Source organism: Dipodomys spectabilis, unplaced genomic scaffold (assembly GCF_019054845.1).
Source record: "Dipodomys spectabilis isolate Male_0828 unplaced genomic scaffold, ASM1905484v1 ptg000163l, whole genome shotgun sequence".
Lineage (NCBI taxonomy): Eukaryota > Metazoa > Chordata > Mammalia > Rodentia > Heteromyidae > Dipodomys > Dipodomys spectabilis.
The window spans coordinates 14,399,038-14,419,031 of record NW_024870840.1 but is presented as its reverse complement, the minus strand read 5'-3'; the positions used below and the strand labels follow the sequence as shown (position 1 = coordinate 14,419,031).

General features: G+C 42.7%; 1 protein-coding gene across 3 annotated transcripts; it reads left to right on the top strand.

Moving 5' to 3' along the window:
- The first annotated feature begins 748 nt into the window (after positions 1–748).
- Positions 749–19,320, top strand: Nfyb (nuclear transcription factor Y subunit beta). Of its 3 annotated transcripts, none has more exons than XM_042693239.1 (8): positions 750–876; positions 3,595–3,665; positions 10,442–10,535; positions 11,958–12,088; positions 13,561–13,758; positions 16,372–16,453; positions 17,262–17,341; positions 17,736–19,320. In XM_042693239.1, exons 3-8 carry the CDS (start codon positions 10,442–10,444, stop codon positions 17,766–17,768), a joined length of 618 nt encoding a protein of 205 aa, XP_042549173.1. In that variant the 5' UTR covers positions 750–876; positions 3,595–3,665; the 3' UTR covers positions 17,769–19,320. The 3 variants fall into 3 exon arrangements, with proteins under 3 accessions (XP_042549175.1, XP_042549173.1, XP_042549174.1); XM_042693240.1 differs by lacking the exon at positions 750–876 and adding an exon at positions 2,264–2,741; XM_042693241.1 differs by lacking the exon at positions 3,595–3,665 and having other exon boundaries at positions 749–876.
- Positions 19,321–19,994: the final 674 nt, after the last annotated feature.

The following is a 19,994-nucleotide window of genomic DNA, read 5'->3' as shown; positions in this document are numbered from 1 at the left end:
AAGGCAAGCACTCAACCACCGAGCCGAGCCACCTTCCCAGCCCCCAGGGCACAGATTCTTGCAGCTCAGAGGCATCTGATTGCGAAAAGCCACACGTCGGGCTGCAACTACTATGCCACCTGTGGAGAAGGGATGGGTGGGAAATGCCACCAGTGAGCTCAGCAGTACGGGGCCGATGGGTTTGGGGGGCAACTGGACTGACGGACCTGTTACACCTGCACAGGAGTTGTGTCTTTACATGAAACCTGAAAAGCCAACAGCCAGCCCCAGTGGGAGACAGCACTGCTAACGAAGGCGCAAAGAAAGTCCCGGGCGCCATCCTCCAGCCCGCCCGGTGGGTGAGCCAGGGCGTCTCCCCGGGCAGCGCTTCTGGCCCCGGGTTCCCGTTTGAACACTCCGGGCGCTCGGGCGGCGAGCTGCGTCCACGTGGGAGGGGACTACACAGAAAGCGAGGCCCGCGAAGCCGCGCTGTGCCCCGGCCGGAGGAAGCGCGGTGAGAAGAAGGTGGCCGCGGAGCTCCAGATGGCTCCGGGAGCCGGAGCCAGGGAGCCCCGGCGCGGGGAGGCCGCCGAGCTCCCCGCGCAGCCGCTCCGGAGCCGCGCAGCCCCAGCCTCCCGAGCCCGAGGCCGCTGGGCGGAGCGGAGCCGGCCCCGGGGCGGAGCCGAGGCGGGGCCGGGGCCGGGGCCGGGGCGGGGCCGGGGCGCGCGGGCGGCGCGGAGGGAGGGTGTCACGCTGGGGGGAAGCGGTTCGCGGCGGAGGGAGGGAAGGCCGAGTCCGGGAAGCGGAGCTCCGCGCTGGGACTGGTTCCTTCGCAGCCATTTTCTGTCCAACCAAACAGCCGATTGGAGACGGGAGCCAACCAGGGCTGCATTGGAGGTTTGTGTCTCGCTTCGGCCAATGATCGCTCCTAAACCGACTCCACTTTAGCTCGAATGAAATGTCCGTCTCCTCCCGGCGCCGTCCCCGCCGCCAACGCCGCCGCGGCCGGGGGGCACTTGCCTCACCACTACCGCCCGCCCGTCCGCACGTCCTCCCTCCCGCCGGGCCGAGCGGGGCCGCGGTCGGGCCCGGCCGGCAGGCGAGGCCGCTCCGCTCCGCTGCGGGCCGCGGCGGCCGGGGAAGCGGCGCGAGGCCGCGGCGCGGGTCTTTGTGCGCAGGGCCGGCGGGATGCGGGCCAGGCGGCCTTCCCGCGAGCCCCGGAGGGCCGGGAGGCTGCGGAGGGCCCCCCCCCCCGCCCCGGCCGACCGTCCCTCGCGGCGGCGCCCCGGGCCGGCTCCATTTTGAGCGTGGAAGCCGCCGCGCGAGCAGAGGACGACCCTGCCCGGCCTCGGCGGCCCCGACGCTTTGTCTCCCGCGCCCGGGCGGGCGGGCGGGCAGGCAGCCGGGCGTTGGGCGCGGGGGCCGGGCGGCGGGGGTGAAGCGCGCCGGGGGCGGCCGCTGGGCAACACGCGAGGTTGACAGGCCGGCGGGGGGCCGGGGAGGCCGGCGGGGCCGGCGGGGGGGGGTCCCCCGGGTGGGGAGGGTGGAAGGAGCCGCTCCGGCTGCCCCGCCGTCCGGGCCGCGCGTTGAGACATGCAGCCATCTGGCGGCCCCGCGACTCGCCCCGAAGGTGGGACGCGGGGGGCAAAGCCTCGGGGGTCGTCGCCGGCGGGAGGCGGGGGGGGGGGGGGCTCCGGAACCTGCCGTCTCCGAGAACAAAGAATTAAGAGGCTGAGCACCCTCGGAGGGAGGCTCGCCCGAGCGCCGTCTCCGGACCCCGCAGTCCGGGTGGGGTAGCGGGCGGCCTTTTTAAAAATGGCATCCCGCCCCTCCGCATGGTCCTCGCTCGTGTCACCCGCACCCGGGCGGCCCCGGCTCCCCGGCCGGCCGCCACCTCCGAGGAGGAGGCCAACGGATCCGTGGGCCAGTGGCATCCACAAGCAGGGGTTCGGGTGTTGAAAGTGCGGCGAGCTGCCCCCGAATCCCTGGCAGGGCGGTGAGCTCCTGCCGCCGGCCGCCCGCTCGCAGCCTCGGTGAAGGCGATGCCCGATCGGAGCGCTGCTGGTCGGTGCCGAGCCAGGGAGGCTGGAGCAGGGCTTCACCGCTGTCTTTGGATGCGCCTTTGCGTTTCTCAAACCCGAAGCAGATGTGTGCCTTCCCCCGGGCGTGTGCGTGTACTCCGCGTGTAAGAAAGGCACACCACGGGAGGAGGCTAAGGGTGGTTTTGTGTTTTCCACGTTGAATGTAGTCAGATAAGGGGGGATTGTGCAGGACGGCTCGCACCTCTAAGCGGGGTAAATAAATAGGTGTCGTCCCTATGACGTGTTGTGAGATTTCCCCCCCTCAAACCTGCCCTAACTTTTTTTTTTTTTTTTTTTTTGAGGTGCGAGGAAGCAATTTTTCTGGGTAGTTGGGATTTAGCAATGATTCAGAAACCTAAGCAGTTACTTTTAAGATTATAGCAGATGTCAGGCCGTCTTTGCTGCCTGGACCCTTAATGGCATTTTAAAGTTTTAGTTCAAAGGCTATAATTTTTCCCTGCTTGAATGCAAACCCTTACTTCTTGGAAAATTAACGCTGAAAGGATGTGTTTTAGAATCACTCTCCCCATTCCTCTCTATCTTTTTTTTTAACTTGAGAAAAGGAAAAGTACATAGGACAAATGAAGACTGGTAGGGCCTTGTGGTCTACATTTCTAATCTCCAGGACTGCGGAGGCTGAAGAAGGAGGTTCCCAAGTTCCAGGCCAGTTTGAGCTTCAAAGTGAGACCCTGCCTCAATAAAAATAAAAAATAAAGGATGTAGTATTGTAACTAGTACTAGTATTGTAACTAGTAAGCATCTGTACCTTGTAGTGTAATGTTAGTCAAAATTACAAAAAAGAGAAAGTAGATTGTGGGTTTTTGTTTTGGTAAGCATCATGTGTCTTCTTTCCAGCATAAGTTATTCAATTTAAAAGAGAAATTTTTACTCCTTTTTTTTGGTCTGGCTTTCACTTTGAAAACCATTAGGAGAAATAACCTCAAAAATTAGGTTGATAGTGGGGGTGTTTGTGCCTTGGGTGTTAATGTTTCAAGTAATTTCAGTCTAGTAATTTGTTTCTGTGATAAACTTTTCACCATGTCTTAATGGTGGACCTTTTTATGATAAAATAAATTCATGGTTATGTTGGGAAAGCAGTTTTCCCATTCTCCATGAAATTAACTTTTTTTGTAAGTTCTCCAAATCTTCCACTTCAAACTTTGGGTGCCTGTTTTTTACATTCCATTGACTAAGGCTAGACAGTAAATTGTGTCCCCTTTAATAAATTTACTAGAGCTGGTGCTGGTAGCTCACTTTTCTAATCCTAGCTACTCAGGAGGCTAAGATCTGAGTATTGCTGTTCGAAGCCAGCTAGGGCAGGAAAGTCTGTGATAGGCTTTATCTCCAATTAACCACCAAAAAGTCTTAAGTGGACCTATGGCTCAAGTGGTAAGAAGTGCTAGCCTTGAGTAAAAGAAGCTTAGGGATAGGACCCAGACCCTGAGTTCAAAGCCCATGATGATTGGCGATAATAAATTTACTGAAAGGAAAGGTTATTGGTTCTACATTTTATTAATAGATGTTTATTTTTTAGGTTGAGACACGTTTTTAGACAGTTGTTCTTAAGTGCCACTGACAACACTGTTCTGACAGTATTTCATTACCGTAAGTATGTTTTACCATTTTTAATTTAATACAAGGAGTAATTGGCTGGAAACAAAATGATAGCTGATGCACTGGAGATGCTGATAACAGGAATGTCCTTCAGTTTAGACAAATCCCTCCCCTCATTCCTCACTCTTAGTTACCTGCACACTTAACTGGTTTGTGGGAATCTAAAGACTGCTGAGGTTACAAGATAAAAAGCCTATCCCAGGCTGGCTATAGAGCTGGTGGGATCTTAAGTCAAATTTATGCACAAGGGAAAAGGAGAGGAGAGGAGGGAGCTGGTGAACCTCAGCAGTGTCTAAAGGCTGGGTGGGATTTGGATTAGTGGAGGGCATCATCCCAAAGCTTTGGCCTGGAGTTGAGTTAGTCACTTTGGGTTACAGCTTAGAGTTAGAGGGGTTTTGTCCATACTGAGATTTCTCAATAAAGAGAAGAGATACCACATGGCCCAGCTGGATATTTAGTTCTGACTCTTCCACTCCAGCTGTGACCTCAGGCATGTCACAATTTCTGTGATTGCTTCACTCTTGAAAGATCTCCACAGGCGATCCCTATGAAGGTAATTCTAATTGTAGGGTACATTCTAGTCAACAGAGAAGTTAGAAACAAGTTGTTTCTTTTCTTTTTTTGGGGAGGGGGTCCAGTCGTGGGGCCTGAACTCTGGGCCTGGGCGCTGTCCCTCAGCTCTTCAGCTCAAGGCTAGCGCTCTACCACTTGAGCCACACCACCACTTCTGGCTTTTTTCCTTTTGCTTATGTGGTGCTGAGAAATGGAACCCAGGGCCTCATGCATGCAAGGCAAGTGCTTTACCACTGAGCCACCTTCCCAGCCCCAGAAGTTGTTTCTTAAAGCTGTGAGAATAAGGATTGAATTTAATGCAAAAGTCCTTCAGGAACCAGTAGAATAGCTTCCAGAGCTGGTAAGGTAGTGTTGCAGTGAGTGGCTTTGTCTTAACATAGTAAATTCAGCTGGGCTAGTGGTAATCCAGTGGAAAAGAAAAGGAAGGGTCGTTTTCCAAGAGGTAGAGTCTGTGGTGGAGCCTGGAGAATGACCTAATCCCTCCCTCCTTGAAGAGTAGAGGGTGGGGGCTGCATCAGTGCAAACAAGGGTTTCCCTTGCCTACTTCAGGGATACCCAGTGAATTTTACTTTCCAGTAGCTGAAGTATGCAGTGATAGTGGCTTATGTGGCCGGCAACATAGTGGTGGTAGATGTGGTATTTATGCGTTTAGAGGTGATATTTAATGAGCTCATTAAGAGTGTAATGGAAGAAAGCAAAAACAACAGTAGATTGAAACAAACAATTATAGGATAGGGAAGAGAATAGGCCAGGCAAGATGATTGCCTTGGAAGTCAGAGGAGAAGAGGACTTGAAGCACAGATGTGGGGCCAGCAGTAGCCAGCACTGCACAGCTCAGTCAAGTAGGATGAAGATTGTTGGCACCTTGTAGTGTGGTCTCAGTATCAGGATAGAATTGAAAGGTATCAGAGTTTAAATGGGAAGGAGAGGTGTGTGAAGATTGGGTCACAGTGGAAATGGTTAGCCACACAGGGTGTATGGTAGAAAGGTTTTAAATATGTACATGCACTGCTACATTGTAATGAAAAAACTAAGCTTGCTTAAGGGAGAGTACAGATACATTAGAGGTAAGGAGTGTATGATATCTTTCTCTTTGTTTTTTTTGGCCAGTCCTGGGCTTGAACTCAGGGCCTGAGCACTGTCCCTGAAGTCTTTTTGCTCAAGGCTAGCATTTTACTACTTGAGCCACAGCACCACTTCCAGCCTTTTCTGTTTATGTGATACTGAGGAATTGAACCCAGGGCTTTATGCGTGCTAGGCAAGCACTCTGCCACATTTCCAGGTCAGGAATCTATGATTTCTTATCCTCAAAGACATAAAAGAAATGTGTTCTAGAGAGATGTAAAAGCGTAAGTTGTGTGAGAGAGGGAAAAAAAAAAACAAAAACTGTGCTTGAAAAGAACCAAAACTGTTGGAAGGACTGAGCTAATGTGCTGAGTGAGTTGTCATCACTGTGTGTTACGTACATCACTAAGTGTTTTCTATACAATAACTTCTTACATTCTTTCTTCATTTCGAAAATGAGGAAGCTGAATGAAACCCAACAAAGCTGCTACTTTTTCACAGACCTATCTAGTATGTGGAGCCATGTTTCAGAGCCAGCATTCCTAACTGCAGTGCTGAGTGTGTTGGGCTTGTTTGAGAAGAGACTCGTGGTGCTTTTAGAAGATCTTAGAGGGGACAAATTCAGCTAGAGAACTACAGGGAAAACTACCAGGAAGGTGTTCTGTGAAGTACTCACCAACAAGTGCAGGATTTCAGCACCACTTACTCTATATAACCTCTATGCTCCAATTTTCTTACCTTCTGCACCAGGTCATGAGAAATTTAGGAATTGTCCAATAAATGTAGACACATTAAAGAGAACAGCATTGTACATAAGCACAACAAATTACTAGCATAGTTTAAAATACTTGTGTTTAATACTTGCATTAGCCAGCTGGCCATTTATTCCCTATAACCTTTTAGAGAACAGTGTCATCAGTTCATCTGACCTGAAGTAGTCCTGCCATTTGAATTAATTTAATGAGATTTGCCTGCATTTGTCCATGCTTACCAGTTCCCCTTCACCTGAACCTTTTTCTCTTACCTTCCCTTCTCCTTTGTTGCCTGGATGTAATCCAACACTTCAGCCTCTCTGTTCTGACACCAGACCTATAGGTGTCACAACTAAATCAATCAGTACCTTCGTAGGTTCATGGTCACCAATGTCACTTGTGTCCTCTGTTGCCCAATACTTCTGTTACTTTCCTGTTGTCTGCAGTGACAGTTAATCTGTTTCTCCGCAAGAGAGAATTCCAGTATTATCCTTGATCCTTCCTGGGGCTTTTAGCCAGCCAGGCACTAAGTCTTACTGATCTAACCTCTTAAAAAGCTTTCTACTCTCACTGGTTCTCATGATTTCCAGAGCTATAGCACCGGAGCAGATGCTGCAACAATGATCACCTTGCCTGAATTCATGTCCTTAACAGTAGTGTTCTAAATTCTGCCATCCTGCTAGTCTTCTGCCTTTGTTCCTGCTCCCCTCCAGGTCATTCTCTGCCCTGAATAGAATTCTGTATTGGTTAAAGTAATTAAAAAATCTAGATGGGCATCAGTGACTCATGCCTGTAATCCTAGGTACTGAGGAGGCTGAAATCTGAGGATCATGGGCAAGAAAGTCCATGAGACTCTTACCTCCAGTTAACCATCAAAAAAGCTGGAAGTGGAGCCATGGTTCAAGTAGTAGACCACTAGCCTAAGATACAAAGGCGCAGGCACTGTGCCTAGGCTCCAGGACCAGCACACACAAATCTGGTTTGTATTCCTTACCTAAAGTTTCTCTTGATTTGCTCTTGTCTACAAGGCATCGCCTCATTTAGTTTGTGCTAGTCCCTGGTACTATATTCCCCTGTCCCCTCTGTCTGGAACATTGTTTTCATTCTTTCCCCCCCTTACTTGTGTTCATTTTTCAGTCTCACTTAAAATGTTGTTTCCTACTATAACATTGCATGGGTTCTCCAGTCCTTTGGAAATGAGGTCCCATAGCAGGTAGCACAATCTTTTGTTTTTCTCAGCACTTTATACTACCAATTAGTTAATCTGTTTGTAATTACTTAATAGCTATGTATAATATATACTGAGTGTTTACTTGGATTATTTCTTACCCTGTAAAGAAGCCCTGTGAGATTAAGTCCTTCTTAATGACTCATGACCAAAAAGCAGTAGGGAATTCAAACCAAGCAATTCGATTCCAGAGCCCTGTCCTATGAGCACCAGTAGACAGTACTCTCTGCCCCCTCACCCTGTTTCCCAGGTTATGTAACATTTATTTTTCTTCTGCATGATGACAGCACAGGTCTTATCTACTTTATTGACATGGACCTGTTAAATACTAAATATCCACTTAGGAAAAGGTATTTTCTGTTTCACAAATTTTTGTACAAGATGTTAAACAGACCTAGAAAGAAAAACCTTTAAAATGGATCAAACATGTTTTTCCCACCATTCCTTATGGCTAGCATAGTATATGAGTCAAAGGTTAGGCTGGTTTGTGGAATAAATTTTTTAGTGCCATGGGACTTCAAGAAGTCAACAGTCATTTTTGAATTGTAGAATAGGGAAAAGATTCCAGCAGGATATGGGGGGGAATGTTGGTCTTAAGATCTGTGTGAGGGTTGATCGTAGAAAGATAGAGGAAAGGAACAGAAGATGTGAAGTGACAGAAAAGCTAAAACTTGGAGAACAGAGAAACCTAAGACTTAAGCAAGAGATAGGCAACTTCAGAGGAGAATGATGGGGGCCAGTGGGGTACACTGAATGCCAAGCACTGTCTTAGCAGCATTTTACTTGTCATTTAATTCTGACAATTCTGAAATACCTTCAGGTTTACAAGGAGCTACTGATATTAATCAAGTAGTAATCTTGCTGTTAATGTATGATTTTGTCTTTAGCATCTTTGTATCACATTTTATGTTAATTCAGGAGTTAATCTCCTGAATCCACTTAATTATTTGAACAGTGCCTTGTTCATCAGCTAATTTTTAAAAGAATGATATCCTGTAGACATTCATTTATCAAAGAATTTCTGTATTGGCTTTTCTCCCTCCAGGAAAAAGATTTGTTTCTAGTTGTAGGTTCTGAAACACTTCTGTCCCATCTCCTGAGCCTGAACTGTCCTTCGGTCACTGTAAAGATGAGTGGCTTAGCCATCTTCACGGACTATTCCTTGGTGGCTAGTAAGTCCACCACTGTGTGCATGTAAGGCTGCAGTCTCAGAGCCTTTTTAACCTTTCAGGATCAAAAAGTACACTTTATGTCTGGGCAATGATTTGCATTCAGCTGTATTAGTTTAAGATTACAGATTTCTTTGGAGATGGTGATGGTAGGGATGCTTGTTTGCAGAGTTAATAGAGAGTCAGAGTCAACTTATTGATTTGTTAACCTCTGCCAGGCCACTACGAAGTCACTGAACACATAAGTTCCCTGTAAAAGGCATGTAATTTCTTTTTTTTTGTTGGTCCTGGGGCTTGAACTCCGGGCTTGGGCGCTGTCCCTACCCTCTTCAGCTAAAGGCGAGGGCTCTGCTGCTTGAGCTACAGTGCCACTTCCGGTTTTCTAGTGGTTTATTGGAGATAAGAGTCTTAGGAACTTTCCTGGCCCAGGCTGGCTTTGAACCGTGATCTTCAGATCTCAGCCTCCTGAGTAGCTAGGTTTACAGGCTTGAGCCACCAGTGCCTGGCTTAATTTCTATTTTTCTACCCCCTTGAAACAGCTAGCTAAGAGACAGGAATGTATCTATATCTACAATTAGCTATCAAAATCAACAGATGCTTGAGAGAAGTGTCATGTTATTGAAAACTTGGAAACTAGCCCAGTACTTTGAGAATTAGATAAAAATCCAGCCAAGATGGAGAAGACTTGTGTTATACAAGGACTGAAATATTGCAGTTAATAATAAAAACCCTGTGATATGTCCTAGGCTTTAATAAACATTCAGGGTCAGACATCTCTTGTTTGGCCCAAAAGCAGGTGTAATTTGTACTTCATCTCTGCTATATTTTTTATTCAGGAAATGCATGTTTTAACTTCTTCTCACAAGGAACTAGTTGCGTATTGTTTCGAGTAGTAGTATTTGCAAAGCAGATGCCTTCCAGGATCTGTCTGCTGCTAGTGTAATGGAATAGAGCCAGTTCAAAGCTTATGGTTCACTTTTTCCAGATTTTCCTTCATGGAATTCTTTTAGCACTTAAATTAATCAAGTAGACTTCTTTTAACATCTTTATAAAAAGGAGTAGAGGCATGGTTCAGTGGTAGAGCACCTCCTAGCAAGTGTAAGACCCTGAATTCAAACCCCAGGACCACCACAGACAAAGCAAACAGTCATAGTAACTTTCATTCTTGTCTATGGTTATATATTTTTCTTTATATATGGGTTCCCAGATGCTTCTTTTCCTTTTGTCTTTAAAGAACTGAACGCTTATGGAGGAAAAGAAAAAATTATTTTTTGCCCGTCCTGGGGCTTGTACTCTGGGCCTGGGCACTGTCCTTGAGCTCCATTTGCTCAAGGCTAGCATTCTACCACTTGAGCCACAGTGCCACTTCCGGCCTTTTCTGTGATTAACTGGAGGTAAGAGTATCACAGACTTTCCTGCCCAGGCTGGCTTCAAACCATGATTCTCAGATCTCAACCCTCCTGAGTAGGTAGGATTATAGGTGTGAGCTTCCAGCGGCTGGTGAAAATTAACTTTTGACCATTGAATAATCAGAGACTTATTTAAAATGGAAAGCCCAGTGTGCCTGCCTTCATCCCAGCCCTCAGGGAAGATCATGAACTCAAGGCCAGCCTGCACTACCTAGTTAGACCTTGTCTTAAAAATTAACTACGAACCCTATTTTGGCTCTGCTTAGCATTCCCAGGATAAATGAGGTTATAAAGTCAGGGTAGCTTGTACTATACATTTGAGGATTAGGCAGTTGGGAAGAAAGTAGTATATTCTTTAGTTATCGTTTCATTTTTAGCTTTATGCTTGTCACTTAAGATTGACTCGTTGGCAAATTATTGAAAAGTTTGAAGTGGAGAAATAGAAATGATTCCTTTAAAGCTTAAAGCTATGAAAAATGCAAGGACCCATCCTGTAAGTTTTATGAACACTGAATCTGTTTGGCTTTAGTACAGCTTTTCCTGAGCACTGAAAAGCTTTCTTCCTTTCTAGATGGATGGCGACAGTTCTACAACAGATGCTTCTCAACTTGGGATTTCTGCCGACTATATTGGAGGAAGTCATTATGTTATTCAGCCTCATGATGGTAAGAAAGCTGCGACTGGAACCAAATGTGTGCATAGGAGCAAATTAGAAAGTGGACATTTATTCATACAATTCTCTAGGTTACTTTATACAGGAAATTTAGCAATTTCATGTCACAGTTCACTGAAAATCTACAAACTGTAATTTTTATTAGAAATAGTATGAGTCCTAGAAGAGGTTTCTACTATAAAGTATACTTTAAAAAATATGTACTGACTTATCACTGACTTCCTATTTTAAATATTACACATGAGAAATTCTTAGTTAATTCAGTAAATAGTTCCTCAAAGGGTGAGTTAAGTTGCTATTATATTTCTAGTTCTTTCTCTTTTTTTTGCCAGTCCTAGGGCTTAAGCTCAGGGCCTGGGTGCTGGACCTGAGCCTCTTTGTGCTCAAGGCTAGTGCTCTACTACTTGAACCACAGCGCCACTTCCAGCTTTTTTGAGTAGTTTATTGGAGGTAAGAGTCTCATGGGGACTTTCCTGCCTGGGCTGGCTTTGAACTATGATCCTTAGATCTCAGCCTCCTAAGTAGCTAGGATTCCAGGGTGAGCCACCAACACCTGGCTTATATTTCTTGTTCTTAGGACAAACTTTTTCCCCCCATTGAGTATTAATATTAGACTATACCAGGTACTAGAATGGCAGTTTGCATTTGCAACATTTTGATTAAAAAATTAAGATAGAGTTCTACAAAAGTCACTATTGGTACCTGTGAAAGCTTCAGTTATATTTAAATCTAATTTAAATTTTGGATTTTGTAAGAAAATTTGAATTACTCATTGCTATTAGCTTTGTTTAGAAAACTATGTTAATAATCTAATTGGGTCAGTAATAATCAAGTCTAGTTTTACCCTTTTTATAGGATTTTATATGAACTTAGTAACTTTATATAAACTTGGCCTTAGAGATGTATACAACCTCTTAATCTAGCAGTATTCAAAGAGCTATAGGTTATAGTCTGAGCTTTACAACTAAGGCAATGAATACTCTAGGGAAGGTGCTATACCAAACCATAGGACACACAAAACTGACCCCTAGCATCATAGTTCAAAAATCTAATAAGAGAAATGAGAAGTGAAAAGAAGAAATAAGATGTGTCAGAGAAAAGGCACAGAGAAGCAGTGTGGTATTGTATTAAAGGCAAGGTCACTTTTAAAGGTGCTAAGGTAAGGGGCTGTTAGCTCTGCAGGCTGGATGGGCAGGGTTTTAGTGGGCATGGCTGAAGATGAAAGGACTGCACGCAGTGCATTGGGAATTAATGAACAGCCCTGAGAGAGCTGTGCAAAGACTTGCCATCTCAACCCCTCAAAAGCAGTAGAAAATGAGCTGCAACAGTTCTTATTTCAGATCATTTCAGAGAATCCTTTCTATGTTGAAGTAAGAATTATGAGTCTTTACGCCTAATTTCTTTATTTCTTTAGATACTGAGGACAGCATGAATGATCATGAAGATACGAATGGTTCAAAAGAAAGTTTCAGAGAACAAGATATCTATCTTCCCATTGCAAATGTGGCTAGGATAATGAAAAATGCCATACCTCAAACAGGAAAGGTAATGTAGAGCGAATTTTACTAGGTTTGTTGGATGTGTAAAACTACACAAATCCACATTTGAACCAGTAGTTAGCTACTGATTTCCAATTGTTCAGCCTTTCTTATTTCTAACCTACTTAGTTATGAAAGAATGTTCCATTTTCTGATCTGCTTTGTCCTCGTAAGCCCCCATCTCTTTTCATTGGAAGTAGATAAAATAGAATTAAGAATATTCTTTAAGGTAGGTACAGTTGTCAAACTTCCCAGGTTTGGGTATTTGAAGTTGCAATTCACTGTATAGGCAAAATTAAGTTAGATTGGACAGATAATTACAGTAAAATTTTTAAAAAAAGAATCCTAGTATTTGTAAACAATTGCAGGTGTTAACACACATTTCAACTGGCATTTTTTAAGAGTTTCGTCTTTTTAAAATCCATCACTTTGAGTTTAAAATTCTCTTTTGTTTTATATTGTTTCCTTTCCTATCATTTTTATAAATGCTGTTTTGAAAGTCATATGGTTGACAAATAAATACACTATTAAAAGACATCAGTAAGCCTGTACGTTTGAGAAAGGTTTTGCTTATTTGTAGAGAAAAAGGTACATGTTTTGAATATGGTTTAAAGCGTTTAGGCCTGTACTATTTAGTATCAAAGCCACTAGCCACATGTGACTACAACTGAAATTTGATTTGTTTGAATGGAGATATATACTGGGGCCTGAATTCAGGGTTCACCTGCAGCACAAAATACATAGGCATGTTAACTGTAGAAAGAAAGCTGAATGATGGGCAGAGTGACTTCCAATTAATTCTGTGTTCTGTCCCTTAGCTTTTTTGCTGAATGGCACTCTACCACTTGATTACCACTAACTTTTTAGCTTTTTTTGGAGATACGGTAGCTAAGATTACAGATGTGAGCCACCAGTGCCCAACAAAAATTTTAACTTCATTTACCGTTTTTTTTTTTTTTTTTTTGGTGTTTTGTTTTGTTTTGCTTTTAGTGTGGCTAAAATTATATATTTGGCTGGCATTCCTTAGCTTGACTATCATGCTCACTTGGCCCAGTGTATAAAGCAGGCATGGAGGAGAACAACGGTAGTTTGAGTGTAAGTGGCTCTGCAGCTTGGCACAGTAGGTTTCACTCTCGGACCCTCCAGGGAAAAATGTTTTTATAATGAGGTGGTAGGTGTACAATTCTTGAGGCAAACTTTTCAACAAATTTAAGTGGTTAAGAAAAAAAATCCATCCTTCCCAAGTCTTACGTAAGTGCAGTTACATCTGTTTCCTATCAGTGGTTGAAACTCCTCTGTTGTCATTGACTAGTTACTCTGATTCTGATTCTGGGGGTTGGAATTGTGTCAGCCCCCATTGTGTTAATGTTATTAGCATATATTTAAGGGATTAAAAGTTCGCTGTTACAAGCTGGAAGATGTGCTCTTTGGGATAGTCTTTTACTTTGGCAGATGTCAAGAAGGTTTTGTTTTCTTCAGATTGCAAAAGATGCCAAAGAATGTGTTCAAGAATGTGTAAGTGAATTCATCAGCTTTATAACATCGGAAGCAAGTGAAAGATGCCATCAAGAGAAGCGGAAGACAATCAATGGGGAAGATATTCTTTTTGCCATGTCCACTTTAGGCTTCGACAGTTATGTGGAGCCTCTGAAATTGTACCTTCAGAAATTCAGGGAGGTAAGGAAAATGTCTTCTGAGCTTTTTTTTTTTTGGTCTTTCCTGGAGCTTGAACTCTGGGCCTGGGTGTTGTCTCTGAGTTCTTTTTACTCAAGGCTAGCGTTCTACCACTTCCAGCTTTTTCTGTGATTAATTAGAGATAAGAGTCTTGTGGACTTTCCTGCCCAGGCTGGCTTCAAACTGTGATCCTCAGATATCATCTGAGTAGCTAGGATTATAGGGGTGAGCCACCCGCACCCAGCTTGGGCTTTGGGCTTTTTTTTTTTTTTGGTGGGAGAAGGGAGGCCACATGGCAGTACTTGGAATTAAAATTTACCACTTGTGCTTCTGATCAGCCTGAGACTGGTCCTCCTAAAAGTGCTTGCCTGTGTTTCCAGGGATGACAGGCACACATCACTGCTCAGGTGTGTGCTTCTCTTGAAGCTGGGATAATAGGTGTGCCACCATGCCTAGTTTATTGGTTGCTGTAGAATGTCATGAACTTGGTTATACTTTTATGAGCTGGCTTTGAACTGTGATCCTCTGAATCTCAACCTCTCAAGTAGCTAGGATTATATATGTGAGCCACCAGTACTTGTCTAAACCTTTTTATTTTGTAATAAATGATGTAAAATTTCCCTGTAGTAGTACTTAATTTCCTAAATTATAGTACTTAAATAGCAAACCATAGGGCTGAGGATATACCTTGGTGTTTGCCTACAATGTGTAAGACCCTACATTCATCCTTGGCACTCCAAAAACTAAACAAACCTTCTCTTAAATTCTTACTTATTTTTATGCTGAATTGGGTTGAACTCAAGGTCTCGAGCTAGCTTTGTGGGTGGGTTTACCACTGAGCCAGGCTTCCATCCCGTTTTGCACTGGACATTTTGAGATAGTGTCTCCCTTCCTGCTCCAGCACTATTAGCCATTTGCCTACTTTAGGGTTCCCATGCTAGCTAGGATAACAGGCACAAGCCAATGCACCCAGCTCTTTGTTAAGAAGGGTATTAGGAATTTTCTATCCAGGCCAGATCCACAGATGTGAGCACAAACACCTGGCTTCTTTTATTACTGTCTATAGCATAGTTAAAGTGAGTAAAGGGATTGTGGATTCAGGCTGGTTGGAGACTACCTGTGAACTCCATGACATTGGTCAGAATATTTAAGTACTTGGGGCCTTGTTTTCCTCCTCTGTAAAGTGAGGCTAATCTCACCTTCACCCTAGACTTACTGTGTGGACTAACTGAATAATAGTCAGAATTATCTTTTGCTATTATTACTATTTGTTGTTGTTGTTGTTGGTCATGGAGCCTGAACTCTGGGCCTGGGCACTGTCCCTCAGCTCTTCAGTTTAAGGCTAGCGCTCTACCACTTAAGCCACAGCGCCACTTCTATCTTTTTCTGCTTATGTGGTGCTAAGGAATCGAACCCAAGGCCTCATGCATGCAAGGCAAGCACTCTACCACTGAGATACCTTCCAGCCTGAGCCCAAGACTTTTTAAAAAATAAAATGAGAAAATTATAACCATTGCCCTTATTTATTGTTGATTCAATTCTTCTACATTTCCTATTGGGTTATCTTTGCCTATGGATATAATTTTGTGAAATGAATTGAGGTCACATCTTATTTCTATACTTCAGCTTGGTTGTCAGATTCATATTCCTTTGAAATACATTCTGAATATTTTTAATGGTAGAGTTGTCTTCACAGAACTATTAAAGCTAGGAGAGAATGTGTAAATGTACCACAATACCTTTCTTTTTTTCCTTTTTTTACCAGTCCTGGGACTTGTACTCAGGTCCTGGGCACTGTCCCTGAGCTTCTTTTGCTTCAGGCTAGTGCTCTACCACTTGTGCCACAGCACCATTTCTGGCTTTTTCTGTTTATGTGGTACTGAGGAATCAAACCCAGGGCTTCATGCATGCTAGGCAAGCATTCTTACCACTAAGCCATATTCCCAGCCCCTCACAATATCTTTCTAAACCTTCAGTATCGTAAAAACTTTGAATAGATGGCACTTTAGAGGTCCAAACTGTAATTTAGGAATTTTAAAGTTAAACTTGCTGCTTTCCAGTTGGCTGAGGAATAAGAATGTCTGTGTCTGTATGTATCAGTGAGATATAACTTGGATCCTTTGTAGATCTGCAAGTTGACTGACATGTTACGGACTTCAACTCTGTAAATAGAGTTCTGTTATTCCTTTGATGTGATGTGGAATTAAAATAATCTTTTTTTTTTTTTTGCCAATCCTGGGGCTTGAACTCGGCCTGGGCACTGTCCCAGATCTTCTTTTGCTCAAGGCTAGTACTCTACCACTTGAGCCACAGAGCCATTTCTGGCTTTTTCTGTTTATGTGGTTCTGAGGAATCGAACCCAGGGCTTCGTGCATGCTAGGCAAGCACTCTACCACACTAAGCTACATTCCCAGCCCACAATAATCTATTTTTTTAAATCCATAAATGCTTCAGATTTTCTTGGTCATTACTAAAAACATTGTCTTGTAATGATCTAAAGTTAGTACGGCCTCTTCATTTGTAATTCACGTTTATAATGAAGCTTCTAGTTTTAGGCAGTATTCTCATTTGGCAAAGTTAAATTTGGATGCTTGTATGTTCGCTTTCCTTTCTCAGGCTATGAAAGGAGAGAAGGGCATTGGAGGAGCAGTTACAGCCACAGATGGACTAAGTGAGGAGCTCACTGAGGAGGCATTTAGTAAGTATTAAATAGTGTTGTCAACAAGTGATGCCATGCTGCAGGTCTGCAGTGTCCTTTAGGACTGTCTGCATTGAGCATTTTGACATAGCATCGTTCTGAATGATTCTTCGTAGTCAAACTAACATTTGAAGTCAGTGCATAATGTAGAAAAATTTTAACTCAAGACAACCTTTCGCCGGGCGCCAGTGGCTCACGCCTATAATCCTAGCTACTCAGGAGGCTGAGATCTGAGGATCATGGTTCAAAGCCAGCCCAGGGAAGGAAAGTCTGTGAGACTCCTATCTCCAATAAACCACTAGAAAACTGGAAGTGGTGGTGTGGCTCAAGAGGTGGGCACTCACCTTGAGCTTAAGAGCCCAGGGACAGTGCCCAGGCCTAGAGTTAAAGCCCCACAACCGACCAAAAAAAACCCAAAAAGACAGCCTTTCACTGGTGTTCTGACTAACTTCCAGCCTAGTTTTATGTCTCTGCTGGCCAAGCCTTGTCTAATCATAAATAAGCAGATTTCTAAACATGAGCAGTTGCTAAAAATCACTTTAGAAATGTGAAGATACAGACTATTGAAAAGCACAGAAGAAAAAAGTACCTTCTAGGGATTTGGGTATCTGTGTGTGTTCGCTGGTCATAGGGTTTGAACTCAAGGTCTGGGTGCTGTCCCTGAGCTTGGAAATTGTTTTTGAATAGAAATTTTTGAGAGTTTATTGTAGTATTGGTGGTAGTAGAATTATAATGAAACATTAGTGGCCTTAAACCTTAAGGTTCAGACCACGAAAGTATATGCACTCATTTTCCTCTTTTGTCTTAGCTAACCAGTTGCCAGCTGGCTTAATAACTGCAGATGGTCAACAACAGAATGTCATGGTTTACACAACGTCTTATCAACAGGTACAGCGCCATCCTTGTATTTTAAAGTTTTAAAAATTCTACTCAATGATGTTTTTTCCTCACAAATTAATTTTAACATCGTATTGTTATTATTAAGGACCTGATAAAAGTAAAAGGGTATTACTATCTCCATCTTCTTTATAAATTGTATAGAATTCCCTTAATGGTCACTGTATATGTGCAGACCATTTATATTTACATGTGTTTATATTTGTACAGGAGATTTCTAGGAAGTTACATAAGGAATTATTAAAGTAGCTCCTGTGGACAGAGGGAGAGTGGAGATCTAGGATAACAAGTAGACTTAGTATTTTTATTCCACAAGTATTTGTAATACATGTGTTGTTTTATACTTCTTTTTAATTCCATGTACTTTTTAATTTTCTGATCTTAGATCTCTGGAGTTCAACAAATTCAGTTTTCCTGATCTGAAGATATGGTGGAGTAGGTACATAGTGGAGCGAGTGTACAGTTCTGGAACAGAGACAGTAGAGGGCGATGACTGTGAAAAGATGTCTCTTTGTACATTAAGTAGCTGTAATGTAGCTTCCTGATGCTTGAGTAATTGAGGTGTTAATTCTGACTTGAGAATCTTTTTCATGAATAATTTTAAAGAAAAATTTGGATTTTAAAGGTATTAAAATATTTTTGTTTTGTACGAGAGTTTGTTGCTCTGTATGACGCCTGTATGCATTGTATATTGCAATTTATTACTGTCAGAGATTTGTAGACAGTTTCTTATTTTCATATTGAATCATGTTATTTTGTAATTCAAGTAAGCAGCTGGGTTAATTCATGATGTTTGCCCTTTTAATAAAAATAGAAGGGTAGAGCTCATTTTGAATGCAAGTTGCCTTTATTATAAATTTGAGTTTGTCTTGGCCATATAATATCTTGCATGGTAGCCTAGCTAGATTTTTAGTATATGCTGTATTTATTGAGATTACTTTCTTTTTTTGGTTAAAATATTCATAGCTTAAGCAGCAGCAACGTTTTTTTTTAAAAATGTAATTGAGGAAGTGTAAATTCAGAAGCAGATCAGTTGCCCTTTAAACTAGATGCCCACTCGCAGTGTTTGCACCGTTCATTGTGCCTGGAACTTGTGTTAACACTAGAATCATTTCTGAGTTTTGTTACTATGAGTATTACAACTCCTTTCAGTTTCTCCCCTTTTTTTTCCAAAGCATCTTCAAGTATTATAGTGTCCTCTTCCTGAGGATTTTTTTTTAGTCAGATAGTAAATGTCCTTGCTCATTTTATTTTTTTAATTAAAATGTCAGGTTTCCTATAATACCCTGGGAACTAAGAACATTGAACATCACTGTGTGTAGATTTTTGCATGAGTGAGTGAGTGACCCAGAGACCAGAGTGAGTGCAATGAATGGTGGGAAAAGAAGCCTCCACCTCTTAAGTGTGCTGTTTTCATCTCTGCAATAAACAAAATCTTAGATAATGCAACTTTGTATAATTTAGTAGTATGTACTTGGACTGTTCCTTTTTTAAAAGTGAGGATTTGTATTTTCTCATTTATTCTTTTTGATAATTAACCTGAGGGTTTGTCTTTGTTTTTGAGTGTCAGAAATGGCTATTTTTCTTGAAAGGAAGTGGATGTCAGATATACATTCAAATGTATAAGGTAGAAGCAATTTCCAGAAACATCCACTTTGGCCAGAAGGAGCCTTGAGGCATCTGTGGGCTGTCCCAAGGCTGTTCTCCCTCACTTGCCGTCCACTTTTCAAAAGTGATCTTACTAGAGAAGAATACACATAGGATAAAAAAGGAGAGGGTAGTTCAGAGCAAAATCTAGTCGTCATCCTTCTATGTTGAAATAACCAATGTTAATATTTTGATAAATATCATTTGTCCTTTTACTTTGCTAAATATGTATATTTTTATAAAAATGAGCTCATATTGTGCACACTGTTTTGTAACCTGCTTTTTTCACTTAACAATATATTGTGAACATCTTTCCCAGGTCATGCATAGTCTTCTGCATTATTTTTACTGGTTTTATTTTTATTGTGTTATATGACTGAATCATAATTTATTTAATCATTTACTGGACATATCTTTTCACAGTTACAACCAGCCATTTACCGATTTCTTGTGTATATTCACTACTTTTCTTGAAATAAATTTTTAGAGATAAAATTGCTGGGTTACCAGATATGCAGAATGTTAGGGCTTTGATACTTAACATATACTATTTTGAAATCTCGTTTACTTGATCCAGGTAGCTGATGAGAAGCACCTGGTCTTAGGTTTCAGACTTACATTCTATTATAAAAAACACTTTTAAGATTGAGTTATGTAACAGTGGAATCAGTATATACCAAAAACAAAAATTTAAACTTAACAAGTTGCTAGTAATAGTAATTAAAATTCTAGACCTAGGTAACACTGGGTCAGCTTTGGGTTGCATGGTCTTTATCCTCATATGAGGAACAAAATTGGCCTTTGTCTGGGGTATACTGTCATTCATGGAGATGAGAGAGAGTGTTGGCTTAGTGCTTGGCCTGTGATGCATTTGTTATGACTACTCCCCCAGAACTCCTAAAATGCTTTTTATAATTCTGTAGATAAGAGCTTTTTAAAAATCTAGGAGAGAAGTAGTTTCTAGCCTTAAGTCTTGGGAGAAGGGACAACTTAAGTA